Here is a 27,082-nt window from a genome sequence, read left to right as displayed (position 1 = left end):
ACTGAGAGTAGCCTTGAACTCCTCTTCCTCCTGCCTCTAGCTCCCAAGTACTGGGATTACAGGAACACTGTAACTCCAGCTCTGTGTGTTTTAATTAAGAAACATAAAAGCTCAGAAAATGACTGAGTATAATACCATCAACCACCCCAAATGAATAATTACATACAATTTATTTTAATCTAAAAACAGTACAGACAGACTTGAAGACTCCTTTACCACCAATTCTTCACAGGGTCAGTACCTTCATTTTTCCCTTTGGAAACTTCCTGTTTTTCTTGCCAGAGATTTTGGTGTGAAACTTTTCTTAAAAACCCATGTATTATATTCATGAAAATGAATATAACATTTTCATGCCTTTAAATTCTGTACGAATGGCATTGAACTACAATAATTACTTTTAAATTTGCTTTTATCACTTAGCATATTCTTAGAGAGTGAGCCATGATACAAATAAATATGAATTTAGACCCTTACTTCCCATCACATTAAAAAGACAAAGCACCAGGTAGGGGTGGCGCACCTCTTTAATCCAAGCCTGTGAAAGGCAGAGGCAGGTGGCTCTGAGTTCAAGGCCGGCCTGGTTACAGAGTGAGTTCCAGGGCAGGCAGGAATAAACAGAGAAACCCTGTCTCGAACAACCAACCAAACCAAACCAAAACACCCCAAACCAACAGAAGAACCTCAAAATGAAGCATAGTAAGTATTAGAGCTAATATTTCATAATTTCTCAAAGAAGGCAAAGGAAAATCTTATGCAAAGGCATCTTGGACATAATACCCAAATCATTATGTTTAAAAGAAAAAAGGGGGGGCTGGAGAGATGGCTCAACAATTAGGAGCGCTGGCTGCTCCTCCAGAGGTCCTGAGTTCAAATCCCAGCAACCACATGGTGGCTCACAGCCATCTCTAATGGGATCTGATGCCCTCCTCTGATGTGCAGGCACACGTGCAGATGGCGCACTCCTGCACATAAATAAATCTTTCTAAAAAACTCACTTAAGAAAAAGAAAAGAAAAAAAAGGAATAAATGGTTTTGTTTTTTAATGTGTCTGTTTATGCTGCGCAGAGGAGCCAGAGACCAGCATTCGGCACCTTCTACAGTTACTCCCCGCCTAGTTTTTCTTAAGATTTACTTATTTTTATTTTATGTATATGGGTGTTGTGCCTGCATGTATGTGGGTCTGTGTGCCACATGTGTATCTGGTGCCCAAAGATGAGTCAGATCCCCTGAAATCAGAGTTACAGATGGTTGTGAGCTGTCATGTGAGTGTTTGGAATTGAACCCAGGTCCTTTGGAAGACCAACCAAGTTTTTTGCTTGTTTGTTTAAGACAGGTTTCTCTGTGTATCCCTGGCTGTCCTGGAACTCACTATGTAGATCACAAAAGATCCGCCTGCCTCTACTTCCCAAATGCTGGGACTGTAGGTATTTCTCACCACATCCAGCATGGTCATAGCTTTCAACCGCTGAGCTATCTTTCCACCGTCCACCTGAGATGGGGGCCTCTCATTGAAAATGTGGTTCACTGATTAGGTTAGTTTAGCTGGCCAGCGACTCCCAGGAGTGGTCTTATTTCTGCATCCCCAGTGCTGGGATTACAAGTGTGTGCCACCATGTTCTTATTCTTTCAGGCTAAGTGTTTTACCAACAAGCCATCTCCTTAGACCATGATAAATGTTTTTTTTAAATTAAATTAGAGACATTTACCAAAATATCCAGAAGAGAAGGCTTCAAATGTTCTTATCACAGGAAATTATTACCTGCTTATAATGATAGCTATCCTAGTTAATTGATACAATATATAAATTAGATCAGGCTATATTGCAGAGAGATGTAAAATTATCATCTTTTGATTAAAAAAAACCCTTTGCTTTTCAAAGGAAGTCATTAAACTCCATAAGAGGAGATCAACTAAAGAAATGGCTCAACTATCTAAATAAATAACACTAGATTAGCACTGGGAAGGCAGAGGCAGGCAGAACTCTGAGTCTGAGACCAGCCTGGTCTACATAGTGACTTTCAGGTCATCCAGAGCTAAAAAGAAAGATCTTGCCTAAAAAACAAAACAAAACAACAACAAAAAAACAAAACCAAACCAAACAAACAAATAAAGCTTGAGACAAGAGAGAGCTTGGTGTTGGGTGTGCCTGTAACCCCAGACCTTTGGAGGGAGAGGCAGCTGGGGCTGGGGTTGCAGGTCAGTCTCAGCTATATGTGGAGCTCCAGTCAGGACCACCAGGGCTGCATGAGATCCTGTTCCAGCAGTCACAGCTGGAGAGATCACTGCTGTCAAAGAACTGGCATTTGGATCCCTGCACCTACATCAGGTGGCTCCGAGGGAACCAGCACCCACTTCTGGCCTCCATGGGCCTGGGTGCGTGCACACACACATAAAATAATAAAATAATTTAAGTGAGAAACAACAATGAAAGAGAGTGAAAGGAAGACACAAAGGGAGAAAAGTCTCAGGATGACATATCTGATAAGGGGCTTTACCTCTCACGTACAAAGAACTCTCCTGACGCAGTCATAAAAGGACAGACGATCTAATTACAAAACGAGCAAAAGATCAAGAAGACAATTCTCTAAAGATACAAAACAAAGTACAAAAGGGCATGAAAAGGACCTTCGATGGCACTGAACACGAGGAGAGAAAGGAAGACACGATGAGAGACACTTTACACCGTTAGGACGAATTCTACAGAAAAGATAACAAGTGCCAACAAGAACGCTGAGAGACTGGAATCCGCAGGCACTGCCAACAGGAGTGTAAGTGATGCAGCTGCCTTGGAAAATGGCCTGGGTGCTCCTCAGAGGGCTGAGTACCACATAACACGGCAATTCCATTCTCAGGGACATTCCCATCCAAGAGAAATGAGAACGTGTTTGAACAGAAGTCAGTCTCCAGATGTGCACAAGAACACTAACACAGCCAAAGAGTCAGACGTCAACTGGGGAATGCCTTAAATAAAATGAGCTACAGCCAGACAATGAAATAGTATTAGGCAATAAAAAGGAACAAAGAACTGATGACATTCACATATTTTGAAAACATTTTGCTAAGTGAAGGAAGCCATTAGCAAATGAACACATATTCTAAATTTACACAAAAATCCCAGAGTAGGGAAATCACAAAGTATGTTAGTGGTTATATAGTTAAGAGTGGGGGCTGGGAAGGCTCAGGGAACATTGTGAACGGGTGTGACTTTTTTTTTTGAGATTGATGAAGTGATGAAGTTTCTTAAACTGAAGGTAATGATGATGGTATAACTCTGTAAATATAGTTTAAAAAACAACACTAAATTTTACAGTTAAAAAAATGAATTTAAGTTGGATGTGCACCAAGAGGATGGCACAGACTGAAAGAAACATCCACAAATTCTATATGCAGCAGAGCATACGGAGATTTCTCCTAACTCAGTAACGCGACAAACAATCCAACCGCAAGGTGGGCGAAATCTGAGCACAGGTTTCCTCAAAGAAGGTGTTTGAGTGTTGTAATTATGTACACACCAAGTGTCCAGGGAGAGGGACACTGCACACACAATGCTCTGCTCAGAACTGCCGAGGAGCAACACAGCTGAAATGACAGGCAAGGGTGTGGGAACCTGAAACCTCCTATTGCCAGGTCAGAAAGGATCTCAGCAGTTTCTGAGAGCCTTCAATAGAAGCCTACCCACGTAACCCAGCAACCCCCACTCCGGAGTGCTCCCTGAGAGAAATGAAAACATAAGCCCACCCAAAGCATACAAATGTTTACTGGCAACGATTTAATAGCTCCAAGCGGAAATAACTCCAAAGTCCACAAACTTGGATTAATAAAAGGTGACATAAGTATTTTTTTATTTTGTGAAATAACTAATTTTTGTTTGTTAGTAATTATTAAACATTTTGTTATTCCTTACTTTTCCAGAGTATGTGTCATTTCTTCACAGTTACAAGTAGATCCTCTTTTGGCCAGTTACTTTTTTTTAAAAAGATTGAGTATTTCATACATATATAAAAAATGTGTTTTGATCAAATTCACCCTAATCCTTTCCCTCCAATTCTTCCCCCAGTTTGCCCTACCACTATTCCCTCCCAATTTCATGTACTTAAAAAAAAAAAAAGTCCTTAGTCCAGCATGTTTGTGGGTAGTTTCTCAGGGGCTACATCCCTGAAGAGAACTGATTCTCTCCCTCCCAGCAGCCACCAATATTTGCATATTAAAACTGGTGGAACAGCGAGTTGTAGTGATGGCTCAGTGGTTATAAGCTCTGGCCCCCAGAGGACCCAGGTTCAAGTCCCAGCACCCGCATGGTGGCTCACAATCATCTGTAACTCCAATTCCAAGGGATCTAATTGACCAGTTTTGACCTCTCCAGGCACCTAGAGCACACGGTGCACATACATATATGCAGGTAAAAACTCATACACTTAAAATTGAAAAAATAAATTAAAAAAAAAGTTGGGATAGAGCTGGCAGGGGCTCTTGTCTGGTGGAGTAAGACTACTTTGGTATCCAGAGTAGCTCAAAGACACAATGTGTGGCTCATGGCTATGTAGTTGCTTCAGCACTGCCTGAGAAGGAACTGGTCTTGACTGTGGATGCCACTGGTCCAGGGATGCCAAGAGGCTTTACTCTGTCGCTCAGATGGAACACAACAACAACAAAACAGGAGGTGTCAACATTCTCTCTGTTGACAAGACTGTGTCCTCACTGACCAGCAGGTCTCATACTGCCTTCTTCTCTCTCTCAGATGCATGACTGCCCTTTACTCTCACTTCCTGACCCATGCATGCCTGCTGGGCCCCCAGGCATCAGCCTTCCTGAGACCCAGGGCTCTGATCCTCTGTGGCAGCATGCCTTCTCACATTCCATGCCTTTACCGTGTGTTTTGCACAGGTTGATGCGTAGTGAGTACTTGTCAGGCAAGGATGAGGGGCATTGAGTTTCCCACCCTTCCTTCAGTGATGGTAAGTAGCTAGGGCAGGCAGTGATTCCCCAGTGAGCGGTAAATCTATTCATCTTTGGAAAATCTTTGTGTGAAATTCTCAGACTAGCTAACTAAATGTGGTAGCCAGACCTCAGACAGCCCAAAGTGACCCACCACACACATCCTGGAATAATCGGTTCTGGAATGTTGGCTGGACCAAATAACTTGCTTCTAATGAATCAGACAAATGGACAGATGCCACTTCTGAGCTTAGGTTATAAAAGATGGTAGCTGTAGCCTGGGTGACTCTTGACGGCACCCTTATAGGAGCCTCTGTAGGGTTCCTGGCCCATAAGGGTTGTGATATGATTGCTATTACAGCATACCAACACTCCTGGTGATATGCTTTTCTAAGCCAGTTTTGAGATGAAATTGTGTAGCAATAAATAATCCATGCACCAAACTTACCTTGTTTTTGTTTTTTAAACAACTACTTTAATAGACAATCAAAATTGGAATTGGGTTGACAAAGTAGGCAGATGGATTTGGGAGAGACTAGAACTAGAGGCCCCAATGACAGGCTGAAGGACCCCAGAAAAAAGCCCATGGGAGGGAAGAGAGGCAGGGAAAGGTAACCAGGAAAACATCTTTCTAATGTGAGAATGTACCGGGGGCCCTGTGATCAGTAGCCTGGCCCAATACCCAGTCTCTGGCTGGCTGTCCATGACTATCAGCACCCTGTAGCATACATGGCTCTGTAGCCAACACAGAAGGGAAGTTGCAGTCTCTGAGATGCGATCCCAGTTCTTTCCCAGGTGAGCACGGAGGGAGGCAGAGTGGGTCGGTGACAAGGGATTGGAAATGGAAGGTAGAGACTGGCTTCCTCTCTCGACCGTATGGCACACACACACATGTTCCCATTTCCATCTAAGAACGGGGAGGATGCTAGCTGTCATCTGAGGCACTTTTCACATAAAAAATGCTGTGATCCACAACCTTCACCACATCACTGCATGTCTCCAATGCCAAGTGGCCCATGCTTGAACTGAGTTGAAACCGCTGTCAGAGAAGAGCATGCTCCTGAGAAGAATTGGCTCTGTAGCCACCTCCGTCTCAAGGTCACCTGACGACATGCTCTGCTTGTAACTTACTAACCTTCCTCACAAGTCTAGCCGACCCCAGAGACGTTGCACACAGAGATCTTAAAGACATGAAGCTCATGAGAGGCACAGGGAACAGGCTGCCCTGTGGGGCACAGGACTAGCTCTGGAAAGACAGCTGGAGAAAAGAGCCTTCTGATCATGTATTGTAATTATGGACATGCCAAGTCCCCAGGGAGAGGGACGCTGCACACACTGGGATGTCTGGTGCACACTGAGAGTGCCTGTGGTGCAGTGATCCTCTCACCTTGCTGTGACCAGGTACTTGTCAGGCTGAGGCCAGACAGACGCTGAGAACCCAGCTGTAGCACTGCAGTGAGGTAGACTAGCACCTTGCCTCAACAGCAAGGACACAGTCAAGGCAGGGCCTCGCCACAGTCCGGGTGGGCGGTGGTGGCACACGCCTTTAATCACAGCACTCGGGAGGCAGAGGCAGGTGGATCTCTGTGAGTCTGAGGCCAGCCTGGGCTACGAGAGCTAGTTCCAGGGCAGGCTCCAAAGCTACAGAGAAACCCTGTCTTGAACGCCCCTCCCCCCTGGCCAAAAAAAACAAAACGAAACCAAAAAAAAAAAAAAAAAACTAATCCAGCAAGAGCAGTACATGAGCAACACAGTGGGGTGGGTAGCAGGGGATGCAGGGGAATCAGAGTCAAATAAGAATCCCCAGAAAAAGTATAAGAGTTAGTGGGATGGCCCCAAGGTAGGAGGGCCGTTGGCCTTGGGAAGAAGAGAAGCCCCACAACACACTGCAGAACTTTCAGGATTCCTGACACATCACTTGTAACACATTCCAGAGCTAGGGCTGGCATCCAATATGGTCAATCACATGTCTGACCAATAAGCACACATGATAAATGTCCTATAACTCAGGTTCCCTGAGTGAATGCAGACACCTCTTATGGTGGAAACACTCCTGCTGGGGATGTAGAGCCGGAGGTACATTCCGATCTGAGCAGCAGTCTAGTCTGCTGTTTCTCATTTTCAAACCCAGCAAAGGCATGGAAAACTCAAGAAAGGTATGCAGTGGCCTCCAGAAAAGTGCGTGGAAATTACGTTTATGTATTCCAGGGTCTTATGACCTATTTCATTTAATGCACATAGAGGCTGAGACCCACAGAGGCCAACCAGTGGCAAACAAATCAGAAGGCCTCGGATGGCTAGGAGAAGTCTGAGTATGTTTGGATCACATCACCACAGTCCTGAGGTCGGAAGAAACATGAATCAGTCAAGATTCCCAAGACTCCTTTGGTAAGAGTAAACTCTAGGGCTTCTACCACCGAGCTGTAATCCCAGAATGACTGTGATTTTCTATAGAAGAATCGATTTCATTTCCAGTACGTACAAGAAACGTAGGAAGGGAGGATGCAGATTATGACTTCGTCCCTTATCTAGAACACAAACCAAACACTAGAGTCCAAACAGGTACAGAGTATGCCAGAGAAGGTGAGCTGAGGACAGGGATCCCTCCCCAGAGCAATGAGAACTCAGATGCAGAGGCAAAGAGATCTGCCAGAGGACCAGCTGCAGAGAGAAAGGGGCATTGTCTTTAGGAAAAACGACCAGGGCACAGCTCTTGCCTGCCTTTAGGCAACCCCAGTATGGTGCCTGGCACACAGTAGGGACTCCATAAGTAGTCCTTTTTTTCTTCTTTTCCGTATGGAACAGGTAAGACTATTTTAATCTCCTTGGTACACTTTATAGTCAAGCAATCAAGTCCAGGGAGGCCTGTGGTAAAATGGTTAACGTTGAGAGCAAACCGTCCTTCTGCCAAACACCCCATGTCCCCTAGCCTGACTGTTAGCATGGCAACAGGACGGAGGACATTTTAGTCTCCGTCTCTCTTCCTGACTCATGGATACCTGCCAGGCAGCAGATGGCCTGTGTGGACCATTACCTTCACTTTGCTGCAGTATATTTAAATTAAACAAACTGGCCTTTTTGCTGCTGATTGTCGGATGCCCTCTCAGAAAAACAAAAACAAAATCAAGGGAGAAGAGAGCTGTAAGTCTGAAATTTAGGCAAGGCAATCATGGCCGTGAGGAGAATGGGAACAGATAAAGAACGGGCTTAGAACATTTTTTTTGTTTGTTTGTTCTTTCCCCCTGGAAGAACAGGTAAAAGCTCCTGCCCCTGAGCTGGCGCTGGAGGCGGAGCTGTGCTGGGAGCACGCAGCTGCACCACTGACTGTGGAGAAAGGGTGGGTGGTCTCTACCGCAGTCAGCCTCCCCACACCACTGGGAGCCAAGGCTGGGCATGGGAGCCACAGCTCATGCATAACAGGGTAGCAGGGACGAGAAAGGACCACCAGCAGTAAGAAAGGCAGGGGGATGCTTTCTGTCTGGGCTGAACTGGAGCAGGGTAGGAGGCGCCCGAGCATCCTACCTCAGCAAGTGCCCATTTGCAAGAACAGGCCAAGTGTGACCTTTCAAAGGCAAACCTGGTTTCTAGACTCCTCACAGTGCACTGAGGAGACTATGAGGCTTTTCTGCTCTGAGTACCTTCCCCTTGAAATTCTCTGGGCTTCTGAGAGAATCTATAGTCCTTCTCCACTTTCTTTCGTTTTTCCTGTCTTCTTTTTGTCTACTCTGCATTTCCCCTAAGACTTTTGCTTACGGTTTCAACACTGACTCTATGCTGGAGACCTCCAAACCTACCTTGCTAGCCCAGTTTTCCCACAGGAGTTTTAGCTGCACAGCTGTAGTATCTAGTAGGCCTTTCTACCTGACTGCTTGGTTCGCCACATAACCAAGAACATGACAGCCAAAATCACACCTAGGCTGGAACAATCGGTTTCCACTTGTTCTGTTGGGAGGGACCTCCACTTTTCCAGATTCTGGGGTTCCGAGCCCAGAAGCTGTGCTCACTGTGCCTCTTCTGTGGGTGTTTTGCTGAGATCTAGACAGTGGTTAACGTCCTGGAGAGAGTGTCTCCTAGACGCTCAGTGGAGAGGGAGTTTCCTGGCGACCCTGGGCGACACATCGTATACATATTAGAGTCAGGAAAGGAAAAGACCGAAAACACAGTACAGGACGGAACTCTCTCTTAGCTTGTCTTTCCTGGAGTGATGAAAACATGGCTCTGTTCCTCACAGGAAGAACCATTTCTCCTTCAATCGCGCTGACTGAAAACTCCTTGCCGACGTTCAAGGGGCTCTCTCTATGGGAGCATAATTATACTTCCTCTTTTTGCAAAATGAAACCAAAACCAAAAGAAAGAACCGCTGGGGCCCTACAGTGGGCATATGCATGGGATCGAAGAACAGAGCTGTCTGCAGCCCGCTAGATCTGGTCAGTCTGTGTGCACAGAGACCAGAACCCAGGGCAGAGGGTTGTGGAATTGTCTTAAAGTACCAAACATCAATCCCTGTTCACCAAGAGTTACATTTTGTTTTTCAGTTTTAGGGTGGCAGGAGTGCATTTAAGGCTCAGGATGACAATGACCTGGCGTATATTCTGTATTTAAGGCCTCTGGTTTCTGTCACACTATCGATGCTGGGCCCTCACTGGGATCCCTACCGGTTATCCTGCTGTTGCCCTGTGTGGTGAAGATCCCGCAGCTTTGGGTCCACAGGACCGGCCCCTTCATGTGCTCCAGCAGATCATAGATGGGATGCGTGTTGAGGTGGGCAAATTTATAACCCTGGTTCAGGACCGGGTAGTTTGCAGGGTTAGTCAGCCCACCAGCTCTCCCCTTGTCTTCACCACCAAGGTGGGCTCTCCCTCATTGCCCTGGCTAGTTCACTGCTTTCAGAGATGAGCAAGGGGTGGGGCCAGTTCTACTGCCTCCACATCCTCAGGGTCGGCTCTCCCACACCTCCACCTCCCGGGCCAGCTCTACTGTACTGCCCAGGCCAGGGGCAGGAGCCTCTCTTCCCAAGTGCTGCAGCTGGTGGGGGCAGGGGCAGCTTTCCTGCTCTGATGACCTCAGAGCCAACTCTCGCACCTGCCTCAGGCACTGAGGGGGAGAGCATCTCCCCGCCCCATGCTGCCATGTGGCAGATGAGGGGCAGGGCCAGCTCTCCCATGTTCATGTTCTCAGGACAGCTCACCTGTGCCCCCTGCCAATAGAGTGAGCTCCGTGGTGCTGCTCAGATGAGGTGCAGGGCCTGCTTTCCCAAGTGTTAGAGCTGCTAAAGGGAAGGGTCAGCTTCCTTGCGAGCTGGAAGTGGTAGGGGCAAGGGACAAGGGCATCTTTCCCTCATCCCTACCACCACACATACCACGGATGAGGGATGACCAGAACGATAAGAGTGTCTATACGCTAAAGCAGCTTTAGGATAGGAGCGAGGTGCCAGAAAGCCCACAGCATGATTGTTAGAACTTGCTGCCCTCTTCAGACCTCTGAAGAAGGGGAACGAAAATGAAGCTGATCACCAATGGTCAGTAAATGAATCAATCGAGCCTATGAAACAGAACCTCATCACTCTGAACCAAGGAGTTAGTGAACACATCTACATGCCCCAGTATACAGAAGGAACTCTGGTACTGGGGACCATCTAGACCTTGTTGTATGTACCTCTTTATCTATCTGTTCATTTGTATCTTTATATCATCCTTCATATTGAACTAGATACAGAAGAAAATGACTGACAAACTGCCAGGACAGACGAAACAGCCTTTCAATTTCCTGCTTTATGGAAAAGTCTGCCAGATACTATGGGCCTATAGGCTAAAGATGGCTGTCCCAACGTTACAGAAGAACTTTGGGTAACTGTCCAGGCAGCGAGATATCTCTATCAATTCTAGAACTTTGGAAGTTGCTTACAATGTACTTCCTGTTTACTTAGATAATATTATATCCTTCTGGGGTCTCTGAGGAGTTGAAGACAGTTATGGTTTTCCTTAGTTATGATAAAAGATAAATTAGATACAAAGCTTTAGATTCACAAAGATAGGATAGATGATAGAGTATTTTCCTTAATTTTCCAAACGTAAATGGACTAAGTATTGTAACTATAATTCTTGCTTGATATCTGTTTTATTATATGTAATTTTACTAGATTAAAGTCCTTCCTTTTTATATAGACAGAAAAGGGGTGATGTTGTGGGATTCCTTCTATATGCTATGAATATGCTTTATTACCACTGGTTAATAAAGAAGCTGCTATAGCCTATGGCAGGGCAGAATGGAAGAATATATATAGAGAGAGTAGGCAGAGTCAGAGAGACGCCATGTAGCTGCTGGAGACAGACACCGGATTCTTACCAGTAACCCACAGCTTTGTGCCAATACACGGATTAATAGAAATGGGTTATTTTAAGATGTAAGTGTTAATTAATAAGAAGCCTGAGCTAATAGCCCAAGCAGTGTTGTAATTAATATAGTTTCTGTGCGGTTATTTGGATCTGGGTGGCCAGGAACCAATGAGCAGTCTCCGTTTTACACCGAGATAGCTTAGTAGTTTAGAGCTTTTGCTGTTTTTCCAGAGGACCCACATTGGATAGCTCACAGTTACCTGTAACTCTAGCTCCAGGGATTTGATCTCCTGGCTTCTCTGCTCACCCCCACCCTGAAGTAATTCTTCAATTAAAAAGCTTTGCCGTTGACCCACTCAGCAATGATATGGGCTAGAGAAGGTCCAAAGACCTACAGTCTTTTCACCTTATAAATAAAAAATGGTGAATTATGTAAAGTCTTTCAAGCCATAGCTGGAGCTTCAGAACTGACCTTGGGTGAGTTCAGTGTAAGTCCTGTGGGATGGACAGAAGGATTTCCCCATCTAGATGGACACAGTTCTACTAGACTGTGAGGACCAGGCTATGTACTCAGGCTGGTGGACATGGAAAATTCCTTTTTCAGTTTCAAGAGATGGTGATCTCACGTGGAACAAAAAGTCACTGGGCACGTATGCTTGCTTGAATCATGCTGCTAAAGGTTAGTTCTGCTTATTTATTTAGTTAGCTTTTTTGAGACAGCATCTCATATAGCCAAGGCTGTCCTTGAATTTCTGATCTTTTTGCCTCTGCCTCCCACGTGGCAGGATCACAGTCATGAGCACCATACACAGCAAGGACAGCATTTAATTAGCCTCCCAGCACTGGTATTTCTTATTCTGTAGAGTATATGCTATTTCATAAGAAACTGAAGAAATTATAATATTCACAGGAAGCTCTGCTGCTGTCATCTGCCCTATCCTGGGCAGGGAAGAGGGTCCCTATAACTCTTGGGTCCCTTTGGGTTGTCACTTTCAGGGACAGAGATTATCAGGAGGTGCTAGCAAGGGAGACCGTTGGAAGGAGACTCCAGAAGGTGCTGTCAGCTCTACAGAAATGAAGAGAAGGAGGGGTGCACTGGAGGTCAGGGCCTAAGGATGAAATGGCACCATGTCAGCAGGGCCACATGGAATGAGATGTGGGTAGGAGGGATGGAAAGGACTCAGGCCCTTTGCTCAGTCACTCACTCTCCCATTTATCTCTTTGATTTCCAAACCAGCTGGAGTCACACCTCCCAACCCTCTCCTTGTCAAATGTGACCATGTGACTTGCTTTCATCAATGAAAGGGGAGGGGCGTGATTAAGTTGTCACTTCCTGGTAAAAGTGTGTAAAACTGGGTTTGATTTTTCATCTTTCTGTTTTGTTTAGGTGAATGTACCTATTGATGGAGAAGTGTCATTAGATTAAAGAGATGGATAAAAACTCATATATGGCTCAGGGAAATGGGCAAACCAAACCAGGCAAGAACCAAACCAAACAAACTTATTACATTAAAGCCCATGGGATTTCTAGGTCCTTAGCTGGGCCCAGTGCTTTCTCCCCTCACTGATGGCCTCTCATCATTCTCTCTTGCTTCTGCTGCTCACCATCAATGTTCTCCAAGCTGGAAATGCACATACTACAAAATCTAACACATTAACAAATCCGTATTTCTGAAAAAATGGAGAATTGTTTCTCATTTTATTTCAGGTATACAGGTGTTTTGCCTGCATGCATGCATACCATGTGCATGCAGTACCCCCATAAGCCAGAAGAGGACAGACTCCCTGGGACTGGAGTTACAGACAGTTGTGAGCCACTATATGAGTGCCGGGAATCAAACCTGAGTCCTCTGGATGAGCAGTCAGTGCTCCTAACTGTTGAGCCATTCATTTCTCCAGCCCCAAAAGATAAGTAATTTTTAAATTAAATATTTTATATTCCTTTTTTGAATTAGCATTTTATATTTCTCTCTTGAACTTAGTTTACCCAGGTTATTATCATGAGTAGGCCCTCAATTTTTCCTGCATAGGATAACAGCTTTAAAGAAAAACAAAAACAAACATCGACTGTCCCCAAGCATCATTAATAGCCATGCCATTCAGAACCCCCCCCCCAGTCACTTGCTTCCCAGCCCCCAAAGGCTCAGAGCAGGTAATAGCACTACTTTTGTCGGAAGGCTGGTGGAGCCAGGGCCTATTTGCAACCACAGGATATCTACGGGCATCCAAGGAACACTTCACTTTCATGCATATTCATTCAGAATGTATCATTTAGACCTGAGGTCACTCCCACCACCTGGGAAGCTGTTTCAAGCAATTAAGGTCACTCAGGACACAAAACCAGCAGAAAATAAAAGAACATGAAAATGCAATGGTAGCCTGGCTAATCATGCATATTTAAATAAGCACAAATTAAAGAAGCTTGGGTTTAAAGTAAGAACATGCTCCCTTAGGTAAACACGACCCAGTCTGAGGGCATTGCACACCGCCAAGGAGGAAAACGTCTGAGGGTTTTACACATTACCAACTCCTCAGAGAGCAAGTGATGCATGGGGCGAAGTAGAAGGTGTACAAAATTTATATAAGGAACAGAGGAGCATGCAAAGGAGTGAGAGCCCGGGGTCGGGGGCGGGGGGAGGAGAGAATTCTGAAGTCCACTTACTGCCTGCTTTTGCTCTTCCTCCTAGAGGTGTTGAAGATGAAAAGAGGCAGAGGAGAAAAAGAAAGAAGTTAATGCCCGTCACCACAAACACTGAGAAGAAACGGCAGGAGAAACTGGGCAAACCGTGGTCAAGCATAGGTCTGGAGAGCAACAGCCCGATTCACCGGCATGGATTCAGTTAAATGATGGCTCTCGGTCCCAACCAGCTAATGAATGCAATGACGACTTTAAGGTTCCAAAGAACCTTAGGAACGGCTTAGTTCAACTTCCTGGAGGGCCTGCAGTCTCAACTGCTTACGGCAAACCGAAAGAGGAAGTTTAATCTAGTTTAAAATCCCAGTTATCACTGTGGGTCACCACTGACAATACTCACATATATTTAGGTTCATATTTCTAGGGCAGCTGTTCTTCAGGTGTGGAACGCGGACCACCAACGTTAGAATTCTCTGGGAACTTCTCAGAGATGAAAATTTTAGGCTCCACCTGAGCTCCACTAAGTCAAAGCTCTGATGGGGGTGGGACACCTCAAAATGGGCCCCAAGAGACTTGGGCTCTACCTGAGAACCACTGTTTTATCACCCTATCTAATGGCTCCTCCTGACCACAAGTGGTTTTCATTTCTCCTGGTCTCTTCTCAGTAGTAACCAAGCTGAACCGGTACCAGTCCGCCGGCTTTCGAGCTGCTTTGCTGTTTCCTGCAGGGGTGCACATTCATGACCACCCCCTGCCCTGTGAGCAGGAAACTGGTGCAGGACCCTGGGAAACCTTTCAGAGAAAGAATCCTAAGGACTGGGGTATAACTTGGTTGGGAGAGTGCTTGCCTCGCATGCGTGAAGCCCTTGGTTTGGTCTCCTGCACTACATATATGGTACGTAGATATGGTAGCTCATGACTGTAACTCTGGCACTAGGGAGACGGAGACAGAAGGATAGGGAGCTCAAGGCCATCTTTGGCCACAAAGTGAGTTAAAGACCAAACTGGAATACGTGAGGCCATGTCACAATAAAACAAATAAGATAAAACATAATCCCCCTCCAAGGGAAAGGGGAAAAAGAATCTTAGAGCTAGGCATTGTGGTGCATGCTTTTAGACCTAGCACTGGGAAGGCAGAGGCAAGAGGAAGCTACACTCTAGGACAACTTGTAATACATGACAAGGGCTTGTCGGAGGGAGGGAGAGGAGAATGGAATTCTCATTCTCAGTTCTTCATTATTCCAGCACAGGTTTATCTAGTAATTCTCCTGCATAAGGCACTGAAAACAAAGATGGGCTTCTCTTTATAACCTTACAGTAAGGGCAGGCAGAGCAGGACATGCCAGCTATGGTTGACAGATGAATGCAGTACCAAGGACTGTAGAAAAAAAGATGAACGGAGTCAAGAGAAACCTTTAGAGTGACTCCTGTCTTGGTCCTGAACTCCTCAGTCATTGACTTTCTGGTCTCTTTGCTTTTTCTTTTTGTGCCTCATCATGGGCAACTGTGGTCAGGAAGCCTCCAATGTGCCCCAGTAAATAAATCAGTATGTGGCTATGATGGCTCCATCTACACTGGGTCCACAGGTGCAGTGGTCTCCACGGTACATGGGTGGAGGGACACAGGAATGGATATGCTCCTGCTCTTGAAGGGGCTGCAAGTCTGGATGTGAGGGCAGAGTGATTTGGTGCAGCAAAGGAACTGCACAGGAGAGGGGGGAACATGGACAATATTTTTATTATTGCAAGGGAGAGGCAGATATGAACTCGAAATTTGGTGAGCACCAAGAAATCCCTTGAGGCCCAGTTTAGCTGGGAAAGGAGATTCTTTTTTTTAAAGATTTATTTATTTATTATGTATACAACATTCTGCCTTCATGTATGCCTGCAGGCCAGAAGAGGGCACTAGATCTCATTACAGATGGTTGTGAGCCACCATGTGGTTGCTGGGAATTGAACTCAGGTCCTCTGGAAGAACAGTCAATGCTCTTAACCACTGAGCCATCTCTCCAGCCCTGGGAAAGGAGATTTTTACGATGAAAGCCAGCTGCCTGCATTGGGATTTAAACCTAGTAGTCAGACCAGAGACCCTGAGTACTGCCTGGGTCACCTGAGAAGTCAGAGGCTTCCCAGCATACCTGCAGCAGGGAGGGACTAATGCAGCTTGGAAGGATGCTTCTCTGAGGCAAGTTCATCTCCAACTCCCGATGGGCAAGAAAGCAGCCGTAGGAGAGGCATTATACAATTTAGAAACTGCTAACACTACTTGTTGAAATAGAAACTGAGATGGGCTGGGTGTGGTGGCACACAACTTTAATCCAAGCACTGAGGAGTCAGAGGCAGATGGAGCTCTGTGAGTTCAAGGCCAGCCTGGTCTACACAGTGAACTCCTAGTGAGCTCCAGGATAGCCATGCTTATGTAGTGAGACCAATTGGGAGGGTGGGACACTCTTCACAGGCTGCAATCCTGACTGTACTGAGAACACTAAGTATCACCATGTACCTCAGGTCTGGTATTGAAGAAACCACAGTTTTGGCTTAACAGAACAGGGAAGGTGCTGTGCTGGCTCATACCTGTATTCCCAGCACTTTGGGAGGTTCAGGGAAAAGGACTGTCTCAAGATCAGTCTTGAAAAAAAACAAATGAAATGAAGTATGGACATTTCAGAAACAATGTTTCAAGACCACACCATGCTCACTCTGCCGTGTAGGTTGTCCCAGGACATAACACCATTCTGTCTTATCTGGGAGACCTGGGTCAGGCTAGAATGGGCTGATGAACACGGCAATGTTAAAAGAGTAGATTCTGGCAAAGTGTTCCCTAGGCTGGTGGTACCCAAATTCACAAAAGCTAGTCACATAAAGCCTTTAGGGCTCTGTCAACACATTAAAAAGGTCAGATATAAGGTCGGAGAGCATTCTGTATTAGTTTGCTAGGACCAGTCAACATGGACTGGTGGATGACAAGAGACAGTACTAACCTGATTCAAAGGGGTCATAACATCTTAGTGATGGGGCACAAATCTAGAAGAGTTTGTTCCCTAAAAACACATGAAGCTATCTCTTCCATGTGGTAGAAGTAGTAATAGCATAGGAACTGCCGTCTTCTACAAAGAGACTGACAATCTAGTCCAAGCATAGGGGTTGATGCCTGCAATCCCAGAACTCTGAGACGCTGAGGCAGAAGGATCATGAGTTCAAGGCCAGCCTAGAGCTACAGGTAAGTCCTATGGTAGTCTGTATCAAAAAACAAACACAAAAGCAAAATTTGAGAATTAGAATGAAATAAAAATGTTGGAAACAAGAGTTAGGAGCAGAAATACTGACATATAATTACTTATAGATTAAATAAGTAGTTTGAGACAGAGGCTAGTTACATATTGATAATCAAGAAAAAAATATAAAGAAAACGTACAGAACATGGTACCCGAGTGTCAATGACATTATATCATTAAGGGAAAAAAACTAATGAGAAGACTGTAGACACTCCTTGGTGACAGGGACTGAGTCTAGTCAATATTCAGCAAATATTTAACATGACATCTAGAAACTTGAAAAATATATACACATAATAATAATTAATAATAATTATTATCACTATTTTGAGACAGAATCTCACTATGCAGGCCAGGTTGCCCTTGAACTCAGAGATTCCCAGCTTTTGCCTCCTAAGTACTGGGATTAAAGGCATGGACCACCACATCTGGTCTATGATTTATTTTTTACTTATGTGTATGTGTGTGCACCTGTTTGTCTATGTGTGCACCATGTGCATACAGGTGCACTCAGAGGGTCAGAAGAGGGCACAGGGGTACACAGTAACCCCAGTCCTTGAGAGGTAGAGGCAGGCAGATCTCTGAATTCCAGGCCAGCTAAGGTACATAGAAGGACCAAAGTAAAGCAAACCAAAAATCACAGCTGGGCACCTGCCCATTTACGTGTGGGCACTTCTCCCTGAAAGGGGTTGACACAAGGAGGGGCACGCTCACAGCATCTCCTGGCCTCCAAGTGTGCCAGTTCCATACGGTGGAGTTTTCAACACCTCACAAGGCGAGAGGTATCACATGGGACAAATGTTTATGTACACAGCTGCTGCTGTGAGTTGGGGATGGGGCCCCTGAGCTGAGGATCGACATCGCCAGGGAACTGGACCAACCAAGATTCTGGAATAAGATTTTCTTGAAATTAGACTCCCTTGCATGTCAAATGTTTCTGAGGGGAAATCTGTAACAGGGTCTGTGCAGAAGCACGTCCATCCATGTAAAATAAACCAAATACCAAGACCAAGCGAGGGAAAAAAAACTCAGCTCAGGACTAAAAGAAGTAATTGCTTAAGGAAGTAAAACATCAGTTTCCAACACAAACATGACACTCCTGCTAGTCGCCAGAACCCGCTTTATTGCTACTAAGGGGCTGGCTGACCATGTAGACATTGAGGAGACGTCTCAGCTCCAGCTTTCTCGAGTTAGCACTCCTAGCTGGACCTTTGTTACCTCTGGCCTGGTCACGTGATTACATGAGTCTCCTATTGTCATTTGGTCTCTTGCTCTTCTAGCTTGCCAAGTATTGTCTCAAACTTATTTTTTCTTAAATCTTTAACAACTCCTCTTTGTCACAGATTTAGCTGCCTCTCTTCAGTGAACTGTGTGGCACACTGTATGATGTGGTGGGGGCACAGCCTTGAACATCAACCACACGGGCACAGGCAACCATCCTCGAATCTCTGCTAGACAATCCACTGAGTGTTCAGCGCAAACACACTGTGCAGGAGGGGGCATTTAATGTCAACCATTGCCTTCCTCTTATCTAGAGTAAGGGGCTATAATGTACTTCTCAGCAAAAAGTGGAAAAATGGAAAGTATGAATTTATTCCCTTCCCCTATACACTAACCCTAGATATTCTGATTCGCCACCACCACCCAGTAAAGTCGCTATTCGGAATCAGGATGAGTAAGCTAGTTTATGTAATGTTTACCTTTGTGTCCACCTGACCGTGCTAACGGATATCCACAGAAATAGAATACTCCCAGGCCTGTCCCTGAGAATACTGAAAAGAGCTTGGTACCGGAACTAGCAGACCAAGAGCAGAAGATCTGCTTCCAGCCAACAGGGAAAGATGCCATCCAGACCACAGAGGAACTGGATAGAACCAGAAGGCAGAGAAAACAAGTGTGTTCTCTCTTGGGGAGCAGTGTTTCTTATCTCTACTGGGGCTCTCCTGGCTTTGTCCCACCAAGACTTCAGGAGTAAGGTCGACCCAACACCCATTCCTTACAAGTCACCTTCTGAACTGACTGGGGTGACAAAGTCAGGACCCCAGGTTCTTAGGCCTCCAGACACACTGGATCACACCATGGCTTTCCTATGTCTCCCTAGCAGAGTCCTCTGCCTCCATGATGGAGCAAGCCACTTGCCATATAAATCCCCTTATATAGCTATAAAAATCCTGTCGGTGCTGTTTCTCTGCAAACATCCTAACACAGTTTGCTGCTGTATTTCTTATTAAAAAGAGGACAATTGACGTTTGTCAAATGTTTAGGTAGGCTATTTGAAAACTTGTCTTAAAAGAAACTTAGTTGAGAAATAATTTTCACTTATACATAGTTAATACCTGATTGACAAATAACCTTACTTGCAATTATTTTACTTTTATGTATGTGAGTGTTTTCCTTGCATTTATTATGTTCACCACTTGTGGGCCTGATGTCCATGGAGGCCAGAAGAGGGGGTTGGATCCCCTGGAACTGGAGTTACAAACAGTTGTGAGCTGCATGTGGGGGCTGGAAATAGAATGTGAGTCTTCTGGAAGAGCAGAGAGTGCTCTTAACCACTGAGCCAAAGCAACTGCTTAAGAACATTACTCTATTCCTAATGCTATTATTTTATCTATTTACATTTATTAGCTGTGTGTATATGTGTACGTGTATGTGCATGCAGAAGTCAGGGCCCTTCGCAGGAGCGAGTTCTCCCCTTCCACGCTATGGGCCCTAGGGTTTGAACCCAGGTCATCATGCTTGTCAGCAAGCGCCTTTACAGCTGAGGCATTTCGTAGGCGCTATCTAATTTCAATGACTGATACCCAATCGGGCTACACTTACACAAGTTTACTTGAAAACGGTCTGCAGGCCCCGCAGTCAAGCCTCAGTCCCAGCGGGAGGAGAGCATACAGGTTCTTACCTTTAGCAGCTTCATCAGCCCCTCCAGCTGGACCATCAGCTCCCGCCTACTCTCCTGCAGTGCTGACATCCTCTGCTCCAGTTCATCTTTCCTTTGCCTGTCGGAAAGGAGGAAGGATCCCATCAGAAACAAAGCTTTGTGATTGGCAGGTCCTGAACTCACACATCCAGGCCAAAACCAAAAGGGCATGAAATAGCTACAAGCGGATTCCGCCTTGCTTTGTCTCCTTCATCACATGCTGACCTTAAACGCTATGCAGCTGAGGGTGACCCTGAGCTTCTGATTTGCTTGTCTCCGCCGCCCAAGTGCTGGGGTTACAGGCACGCACTACCATGCCTGGTTTATGCCATGCTGGGACTGAACCCAGGACTTTGTGTGAGCCACCACCGCCTGGCTCAGTTTTTGCTTTTCGAGATACAAAAATAGTCATCTGTACCTGAGCCAAGTGAGTAGAGGAAGAGAAACAAGTGTGCCTTAAGCTGATGGCTGCCTCTTCCCCTCTGCTGGAGTCAGCAGCTGTTTCCTCAGGTCTTCTTAGTAAAGCGTTTACCCTATGTGTGACAGTGAACAATGGGGCCACCAAAAACACAGCCCAACTAAATCCCAAACTCAAATGAAGTTTTGTTTCTCCTATTCATCCATGGCTGGCCTGGAACTTACTATGTAGTCTAGGCTGCCCTTGAACTCATTGAGATCCTCCTGCTTCTGCTTCGAGTGCTGGATTAAAGGTATGCACTGACATATTTAAAGGTATGTCCAGCCTGAAATGAAGCTTTGGGGAAAAGGACACTCGATGCTGGCTAATTGCGTTGATTTGAATGGCTTTAACTCTATTTATTTATTTATTTATTTATTTAATTTTTGAGACAGGGTTTCTCTGTAGTTTTTGGTGCCTGTCCTGGAACTAGCTCTTGTAGACCAGGCTGGCCTCGAACTCACAGAGATCCGCCCGCCTCTGCCTTCCAAGTGCTAAAATTAAAGGCGTGTGTCTTTAAACCGCCCGGCTGGTTTCAACTCTTTATGCTTTATTTAATGATGATAAAAATCTAAATGACAGATACAAGTAGAAATTTAATAATCATTGTTCCCTACCTAAAAGAAATCACGGTTAAGGCTATAAAGAAAGCACTGAAAAATTCCGTTCTATTCAGCTATGAGTATCCCAGATGCTATGGTTCAGGCCTATAATCCTAGCCCTGGGGAGGCTGAAGAAGGAATACTACCACAAGTTCAAAGCCAGCTTGTACTATATAATGCTAAAGGTTCTAGGCCAGCCTGGGCTACAGAAGGAGATCTTATCTCACTGCGCCCCTCACTCACCAAATCAAGAATCAGATGTAGAATTCTAAATGCTACAACAGGAACAGATAGGCACGCCATTCAAGAATCTGAGCTCTGGTAAGACTTAGACATTGAGTTTGGTTTCCATAATGTCTACACTTGTGGGAACACACGTGTTTCTGTTGTGGGAACACGCGTGTTTCTGCGGTAGAGAGGAAAATGACTCATTACGGGTCTGGTCATTCTCCCGTGTGCTGGATGGAACTCTTAGGCAGCCTACTAATGAACAGATTCTAGCCCGGAAATTCCCACCACAGGCTGTTGTTTGGGAGCGGCTGGATGCACACTTACCTCAGCAAGCGCAGCTCCGCTAGCAGCGTGGGGTTTTGCTGGGCCTTCTCAGGAGTGGGCTGGGAAGCCTGCTCATGTTCCAGCCGTAGGCGCTGGATCTCCTGCAGGATCTCTCTGAGATGGCAAGAGGCGCCGTTAGTGTCTGACAGTTCTTTCTTCCCATTAGATGTTTTCACCCCCTCAGTGCCTCCTTTACCCTCTGTTCTGAGGCTACTAATCCTTCAAGTGGGAAATGGATACCTTTCTCAACAGTTTCACCTGACGCCTCCTCAGGTGCTCTGCCCAGAGATGACATTCTTCTCAAGACCTTGAACCCTCTCCAGGAAGGGGAATTGACAACTGCAACATTTTATTTACCCTGTTCCACTTCAGGGAAAGAACTCTTTAAAACCTCCTGACGTAGGTCCTAGTCCTATGCGGACTTCCCAATGCTTCCTCCACTCTCTCTCCCTTCACTTGATTCCTGGCTCCTGACTGGAGGTTGCTGCCAGTTCCTCCCCAGAGCATGTTACACAAGGGCCAGTCTCCTGGTTCTGGTTTCTACCTCTCACTGCACAGTGGTGCAATGTGTGATATCCAGGTCTTTTAGCAACCATTTGGCTTTTTTAAAGCCAATGGCCTTTTAAAATAAAGTGAGACTGGTAACATGCAGTGTAAGAGGCCACGAAAAGCTGCTAAGACAAAGCAAAAGCTACTGGGAAGGAGTGGGGCAAGGAACTGTGAGGGACACACTGGTGGATGGAAGGAGTCCCCAGACAGAGACCCTCTAGAGGTAGATCAGAGCGTAGGACAATCTGAACCAACAGCATGCAGTGTTATCTTCCGGTTCTGAGCTACTCCTGTCTACTGAGGGGTTGTATAGAGCTGGGTATGGTAATATGTCTGTAATCCTAGCACTTGAGGGGGCAGGCAGGAGGGTCAAGGTAGCAAAGTTAGCTTGTGTTACAGCCTGTCAGCCCGGGTTACAAGGGACCATCTCAGAGAAGGAAAAAGGGCAAGCAAACAAGTCAAGCAGTCTGTGAGGCGATGATGAGGACCACACAGAAGATGTTCCTGGCCGTGGGAGACAGGTGAGAGGGCCACATTCTCACCTGTTCTTGTTTTCCAGTTCCGCAATGAGTTGTCTCTGTTGCTTGTTGGCATCAAAGTTGAAGCTGGCGTCAGCGGGAGGCCGGGTCTATGGTGGAGAGAAGTTATTTGTGTTTTTTTTTTCCCCCAAATTTAAATATCCAAAGTCTGAGACTGACTGTTAATTTTTCAAAAAAAAATCAATTTTTGAGGTTTCGTTTGCATACCATAAAACCCATCCAACCCAACAGTCTTAGTATATTTAAACATTTGTATAACCAACCACCACAATCCAGTTTTAGAACATTTTCCATCACCATAAAATAATCCCTTAGGTCAGTTTTTCCGCAGTTGCTACCGCTACTGCGAATGAGCTTGAGTGAGCTCGGAGTGAGCAACCACTGGGCACCGATGTGTTGGGTTTCTACCTGGCTCTGCCTTCTTGGAAACGTCACCCCACAGAATCATCCGCGCACAGTTCTGGTCCCCAGGTAGCAGGAGGTTTGCTGCTGAGGAGGATTCCCTCGCTTCCAGCTTTTGGCAACCACAGATGGAAGCAGTGCTGAACTTCCACTCACAGGGTTTAACATCAATATACACTTTGTTTTCTTACTTTGCACATGTGTGAGCACACACGCCACTGTGAGTGTGCGCGTGCATGTTATGGTGTGAGGTGAGAGATGTGCATGAGCTGTTTCTCTCTCCTTCTACCACGTAGGTTCCAGGGCTGCACTCAGCCTTGGTGAGGAGAGAACCTTTACCCGCTTAGAAACCTCACCAGCCCCGATATATATATTTTATTTCTTTTCATTAAGTACGCTGTCATGGAGCTGCTGAGCTGCACACTCACACTGTTTCCCAAAGTAGCTGAACCACCTTATCCCCCTGACGATATCTAATGACTCCTATTTCTTTTTGCTCTTTTTGTTTTATATATTTATGTATATGGGTGTTTTGCACACATGCATGTCTGTGAACTACCTGTATGCCTGGCGCCTACAAAACCCCTGGAACTGGAGTAGCAAAGGGTTGCTAGCTACTATTGGGGTTCTGGGAATCGAACCCAGGTTCTCTAGAAGATCAACCAGTGATCTTAACCGCTAAGCCATCTCCACAGCTCCAGTGCATAGTGGTCTCACTGAAAGATGTTAAAATCTTTCTTGTTTCAACATCCTTACTGTAAAGCCTGTAACTGTGAGGTTTCCTTTATTTAAACAGAGGTGAGCTTATGTTTCATAAATCTGCCCCATGCCCTTTTCTTCAGACAGGATCTGATGCTGCCTGGAAGGTTATGTAGCCAAGGATGACCCTGGACCTCAGATCCTTTTTCCTCCACCACCCAAATGCTTACAGGCATCCAGCACCACACCTGGTTTATGCTGTGCTGGGAGTTGAACACAGGGTTTTGTACATGCTGGGCAAACACTGACTGACTGAATCAAATCCCCAGCCCCTAACCTTTTAAAATATACAGTTCAGTAGTTTTTAGTGTGTTTGGACTATGAAACTATCACCACCCTCTATTTCCAGCAAAGTTTTACTATCCTCCAATCCCATGCCCATTAGCAACCATGCTCTATTTCTGCCTGCCCTGAGAACCACCATTCTTTCTGTCTCTGTAGTTTACTAATTCTGTATATTATACAAAAATACAATCTATAGCCTTTATTTCTGACTTCTTTAACTTGGCAAGATGCGTTCAAGCTTCACTCGTATTATATCACAAATATGTATTTCTTTTTTATGGATAAATAATATTCCACAATATAAATATCCCACACTTTTCTATCAGCTGATTTGGGTTCTTTTCACACTTGTATAGAAATATGTTCTTTCTTTCGAGTACTCGTCGAAAGAAGGAAAACCGCTGAGCCTTTTGAGAGACTTTTCCTAAGGGGTTGGACTGATTCCATGAGGAGTCATTCTCATGGATGTGAGGTGGTATCTCATGTGGATTCTTTAAGAACTAATGTTGAGCACACTCTCATATGTGTAATCATTATTGTGTTATCTTTGGAGAGACCATGACGTGCGATTTGTACCCTTGCTAGCTCCTTCAAGAATATGGTAGAAAATAACAATAATCAATTTAGAAACAGACCCATATATACACTGCACAGAGTGGGTCATTAGCTTAGCTGAGAGAGTGTTTGCCCTGCAAATATGAAACCCTATGTTTGATCTCTGACACATCCCACATGACACATCATGGCCATATAAAACCAAGTGTGGTGACACATTCTTGTATGTAATCTTCACACTTAGGTGGAAGCAGGAGGATCAGGAGTTCAAGGTCACCCTCAGCTACAGAGCCAGTCCAAGGCTAGCCTGGGTCATGCGAAGACTGTATCCAGATATCCCCCCACCACAGCAGGCAAGGCAGGCAACAGGACGTGTATTAGCCAAGGAACACAGAAAGGAAAGGGGATAATGAGGTGTTGTTTCCCTCTGACTCAGCAACTACAACGGAAGCTCTCAATTAGGCTCTTTGCCAGCCATGCTCACTCTACACCTTTTCTGCTTTGTCTCAAGCACAATCTACAAGAAGCAAGAACCTAATACCCTGCCTGGAGCTTAAAGATTCAATAACTCTTTTCATAGGGTGTTTTCTAAATAAACGGGCAAAACAGCACAGCCGATCTGATTAACCAGATCACCTGATATTTTTCTTCTTTAAAATAAAAATAAAAACTTTCTTCTTTCTTTAGAAGTGTGGACCAGCGGCCAGCTGAGCAAACTCCCCGCACTGTATTTAGTGTCATGTGAGATCTCTGGGTGAGCCTCACCAAAGATGGATGGAGAATGAACCTGGCTGTGAATAATCAGCTTCAAATCGAAAAGAAAAAGAGTGGAATTTAAAAGTCACAGCTTCTTTTAGGATAAGAGCAGGGAAAATTACAGATGTGGGAAGGGCTTGCGTATGAAAACACGCATGCTTTGTGTCATTCACTGGGAAAGTCAAGATAACCCTTGGTACTTTTGGTATCTGACTGTAAACCTGGTGACTTCTATAGTGGAGGCTGAAGTAGGAATCCAAAGCCATCAGTAGAGATTCCGAAGCGGGCAAGGTTCCCTAGCTCCCAGAAATATGTTTCTCAAACAGAAGTGAGCAAGCAACAGTTCCTGCATACAGAATGGGGCTGGGCTTTCCCACCTGCCTGCACTCACAGAACCTCCAGCCCAGCCGCAGTGAGTGTCTAGCGTGGCCTGTCTCCTTTGATCAAAATGTAGATATAAGTGGGGCATAGGCCTTCAGCCTCAGCTCTCTAGAGGCAGAGGCAGGCAGATCTCTATGAGTTCTTAGTCAGTTTGCTCTAGAGAAGATACACATACATTCATCTCTGTCTCCTGCCATATGATGCTCTGGGTTGACCCAGGACCCTTCCCAAAGAAGTCCATCCCATCACCAGACGCTGGTCTTTGACCTTAGACTACCAGAATACTGAGTCCAAACAAGCCTTTTTTTTCTTTAGGTGTTCTAGCAATGAAAAATGGACTAGTATATATTATATACTATATAACAGGCACACTTAGTATTTATTTGCTATCTCAAACACTATGGGTCTCCTTAGTAATAATAGTCACGACATAATAAAACAAAGGCAAGTCTCCCTTCCTGAAATAACTTCTGGACTCTGAAGAGGCTAACACATAAACAAAATGATTAATTCATAAAGACACTGGGTACATTATCTAGAAGAGACCCTAAATAATTTCAAGAACAAAATCAGTTTATTCATTTCCTGACTCCTCAGTGCCCAGACAGCTAGTGATGCCTAGGTAAATGGGAAACAACCCTCACCTGGAGGAGCTCACAATACATTGGTGGAGATCAGAAACAAACAAACAAACAAATAATAGAAGTAAGTAAACAAACACAGGTCCAGCAGTGGTAGTACAGGCCTTTAATCTCAGCACTCGGGAAGTAGAGACAGGCAGATCTTAGTGAGTCCGAGGCTAGCCTGGTCTACAGACCGAGTTCCAGGACAGGCTCCAAAGCTACACAGAGAAACTCTGTCTCGAAAGCAAAAACAAAACCAAAGTAAATAAACACACGCTAGTATTAACAGGCACAGGAAGTAAGGTGGTGACTGGGACTGAGGTTCCGCCAGCCAAGTGCTTCTGAGCATGCGCAGCAAGTCTCAGACTGGGGAAGAGCACCAGCACAGAAAAGAAGGGCTGGCGCCAGGACAGCTGACCCTGCTGAGGCAGCTTAAAGGCTTGAAAGTGAGGAAGAAGAATTAACAGTCAAGAGTTAATCAGTTCCCATGCAGTCATTTCAGCACAGAGCTGAAAAGGGA

General features: G+C 45.3%; 1 protein-coding gene across 1 annotated transcript in view; it reads right to left on the bottom strand.

Annotated features, from left to right (window-relative positions):
• Dtnb (dystrobrevin beta) overlaps positions 1-27,082 on the bottom strand; it is a 201,445-nt gene that overhangs the window by 10,725 nt on the left and 163,638 nt on the right. Inside the window, 3 exon segments of the mRNA XM_085691200.2 lie at positions 20,082-20,178; positions 21,714-21,827; positions 22,805-22,890. Coding sequence (XP_085547326.1) covers positions 20,082-20,178; positions 21,714-21,827; positions 22,805-22,890 — 297 coding nt within the window.

The sequence above is a fragment of the Myodes glareolus genome, chromosome 6 (assembly GCF_982192425.1).
Source record: "Myodes glareolus chromosome 6, mMyoGla1.1, whole genome shotgun sequence".
NCBI classification, from domain to species: Eukaryota; Metazoa; Chordata; class Mammalia; order Rodentia; family Cricetidae; genus Myodes; species Myodes glareolus.
Note: the sequence above shows the minus strand (reverse complement) of the source record. Positions and strands in the feature narration are given on the sequence as shown.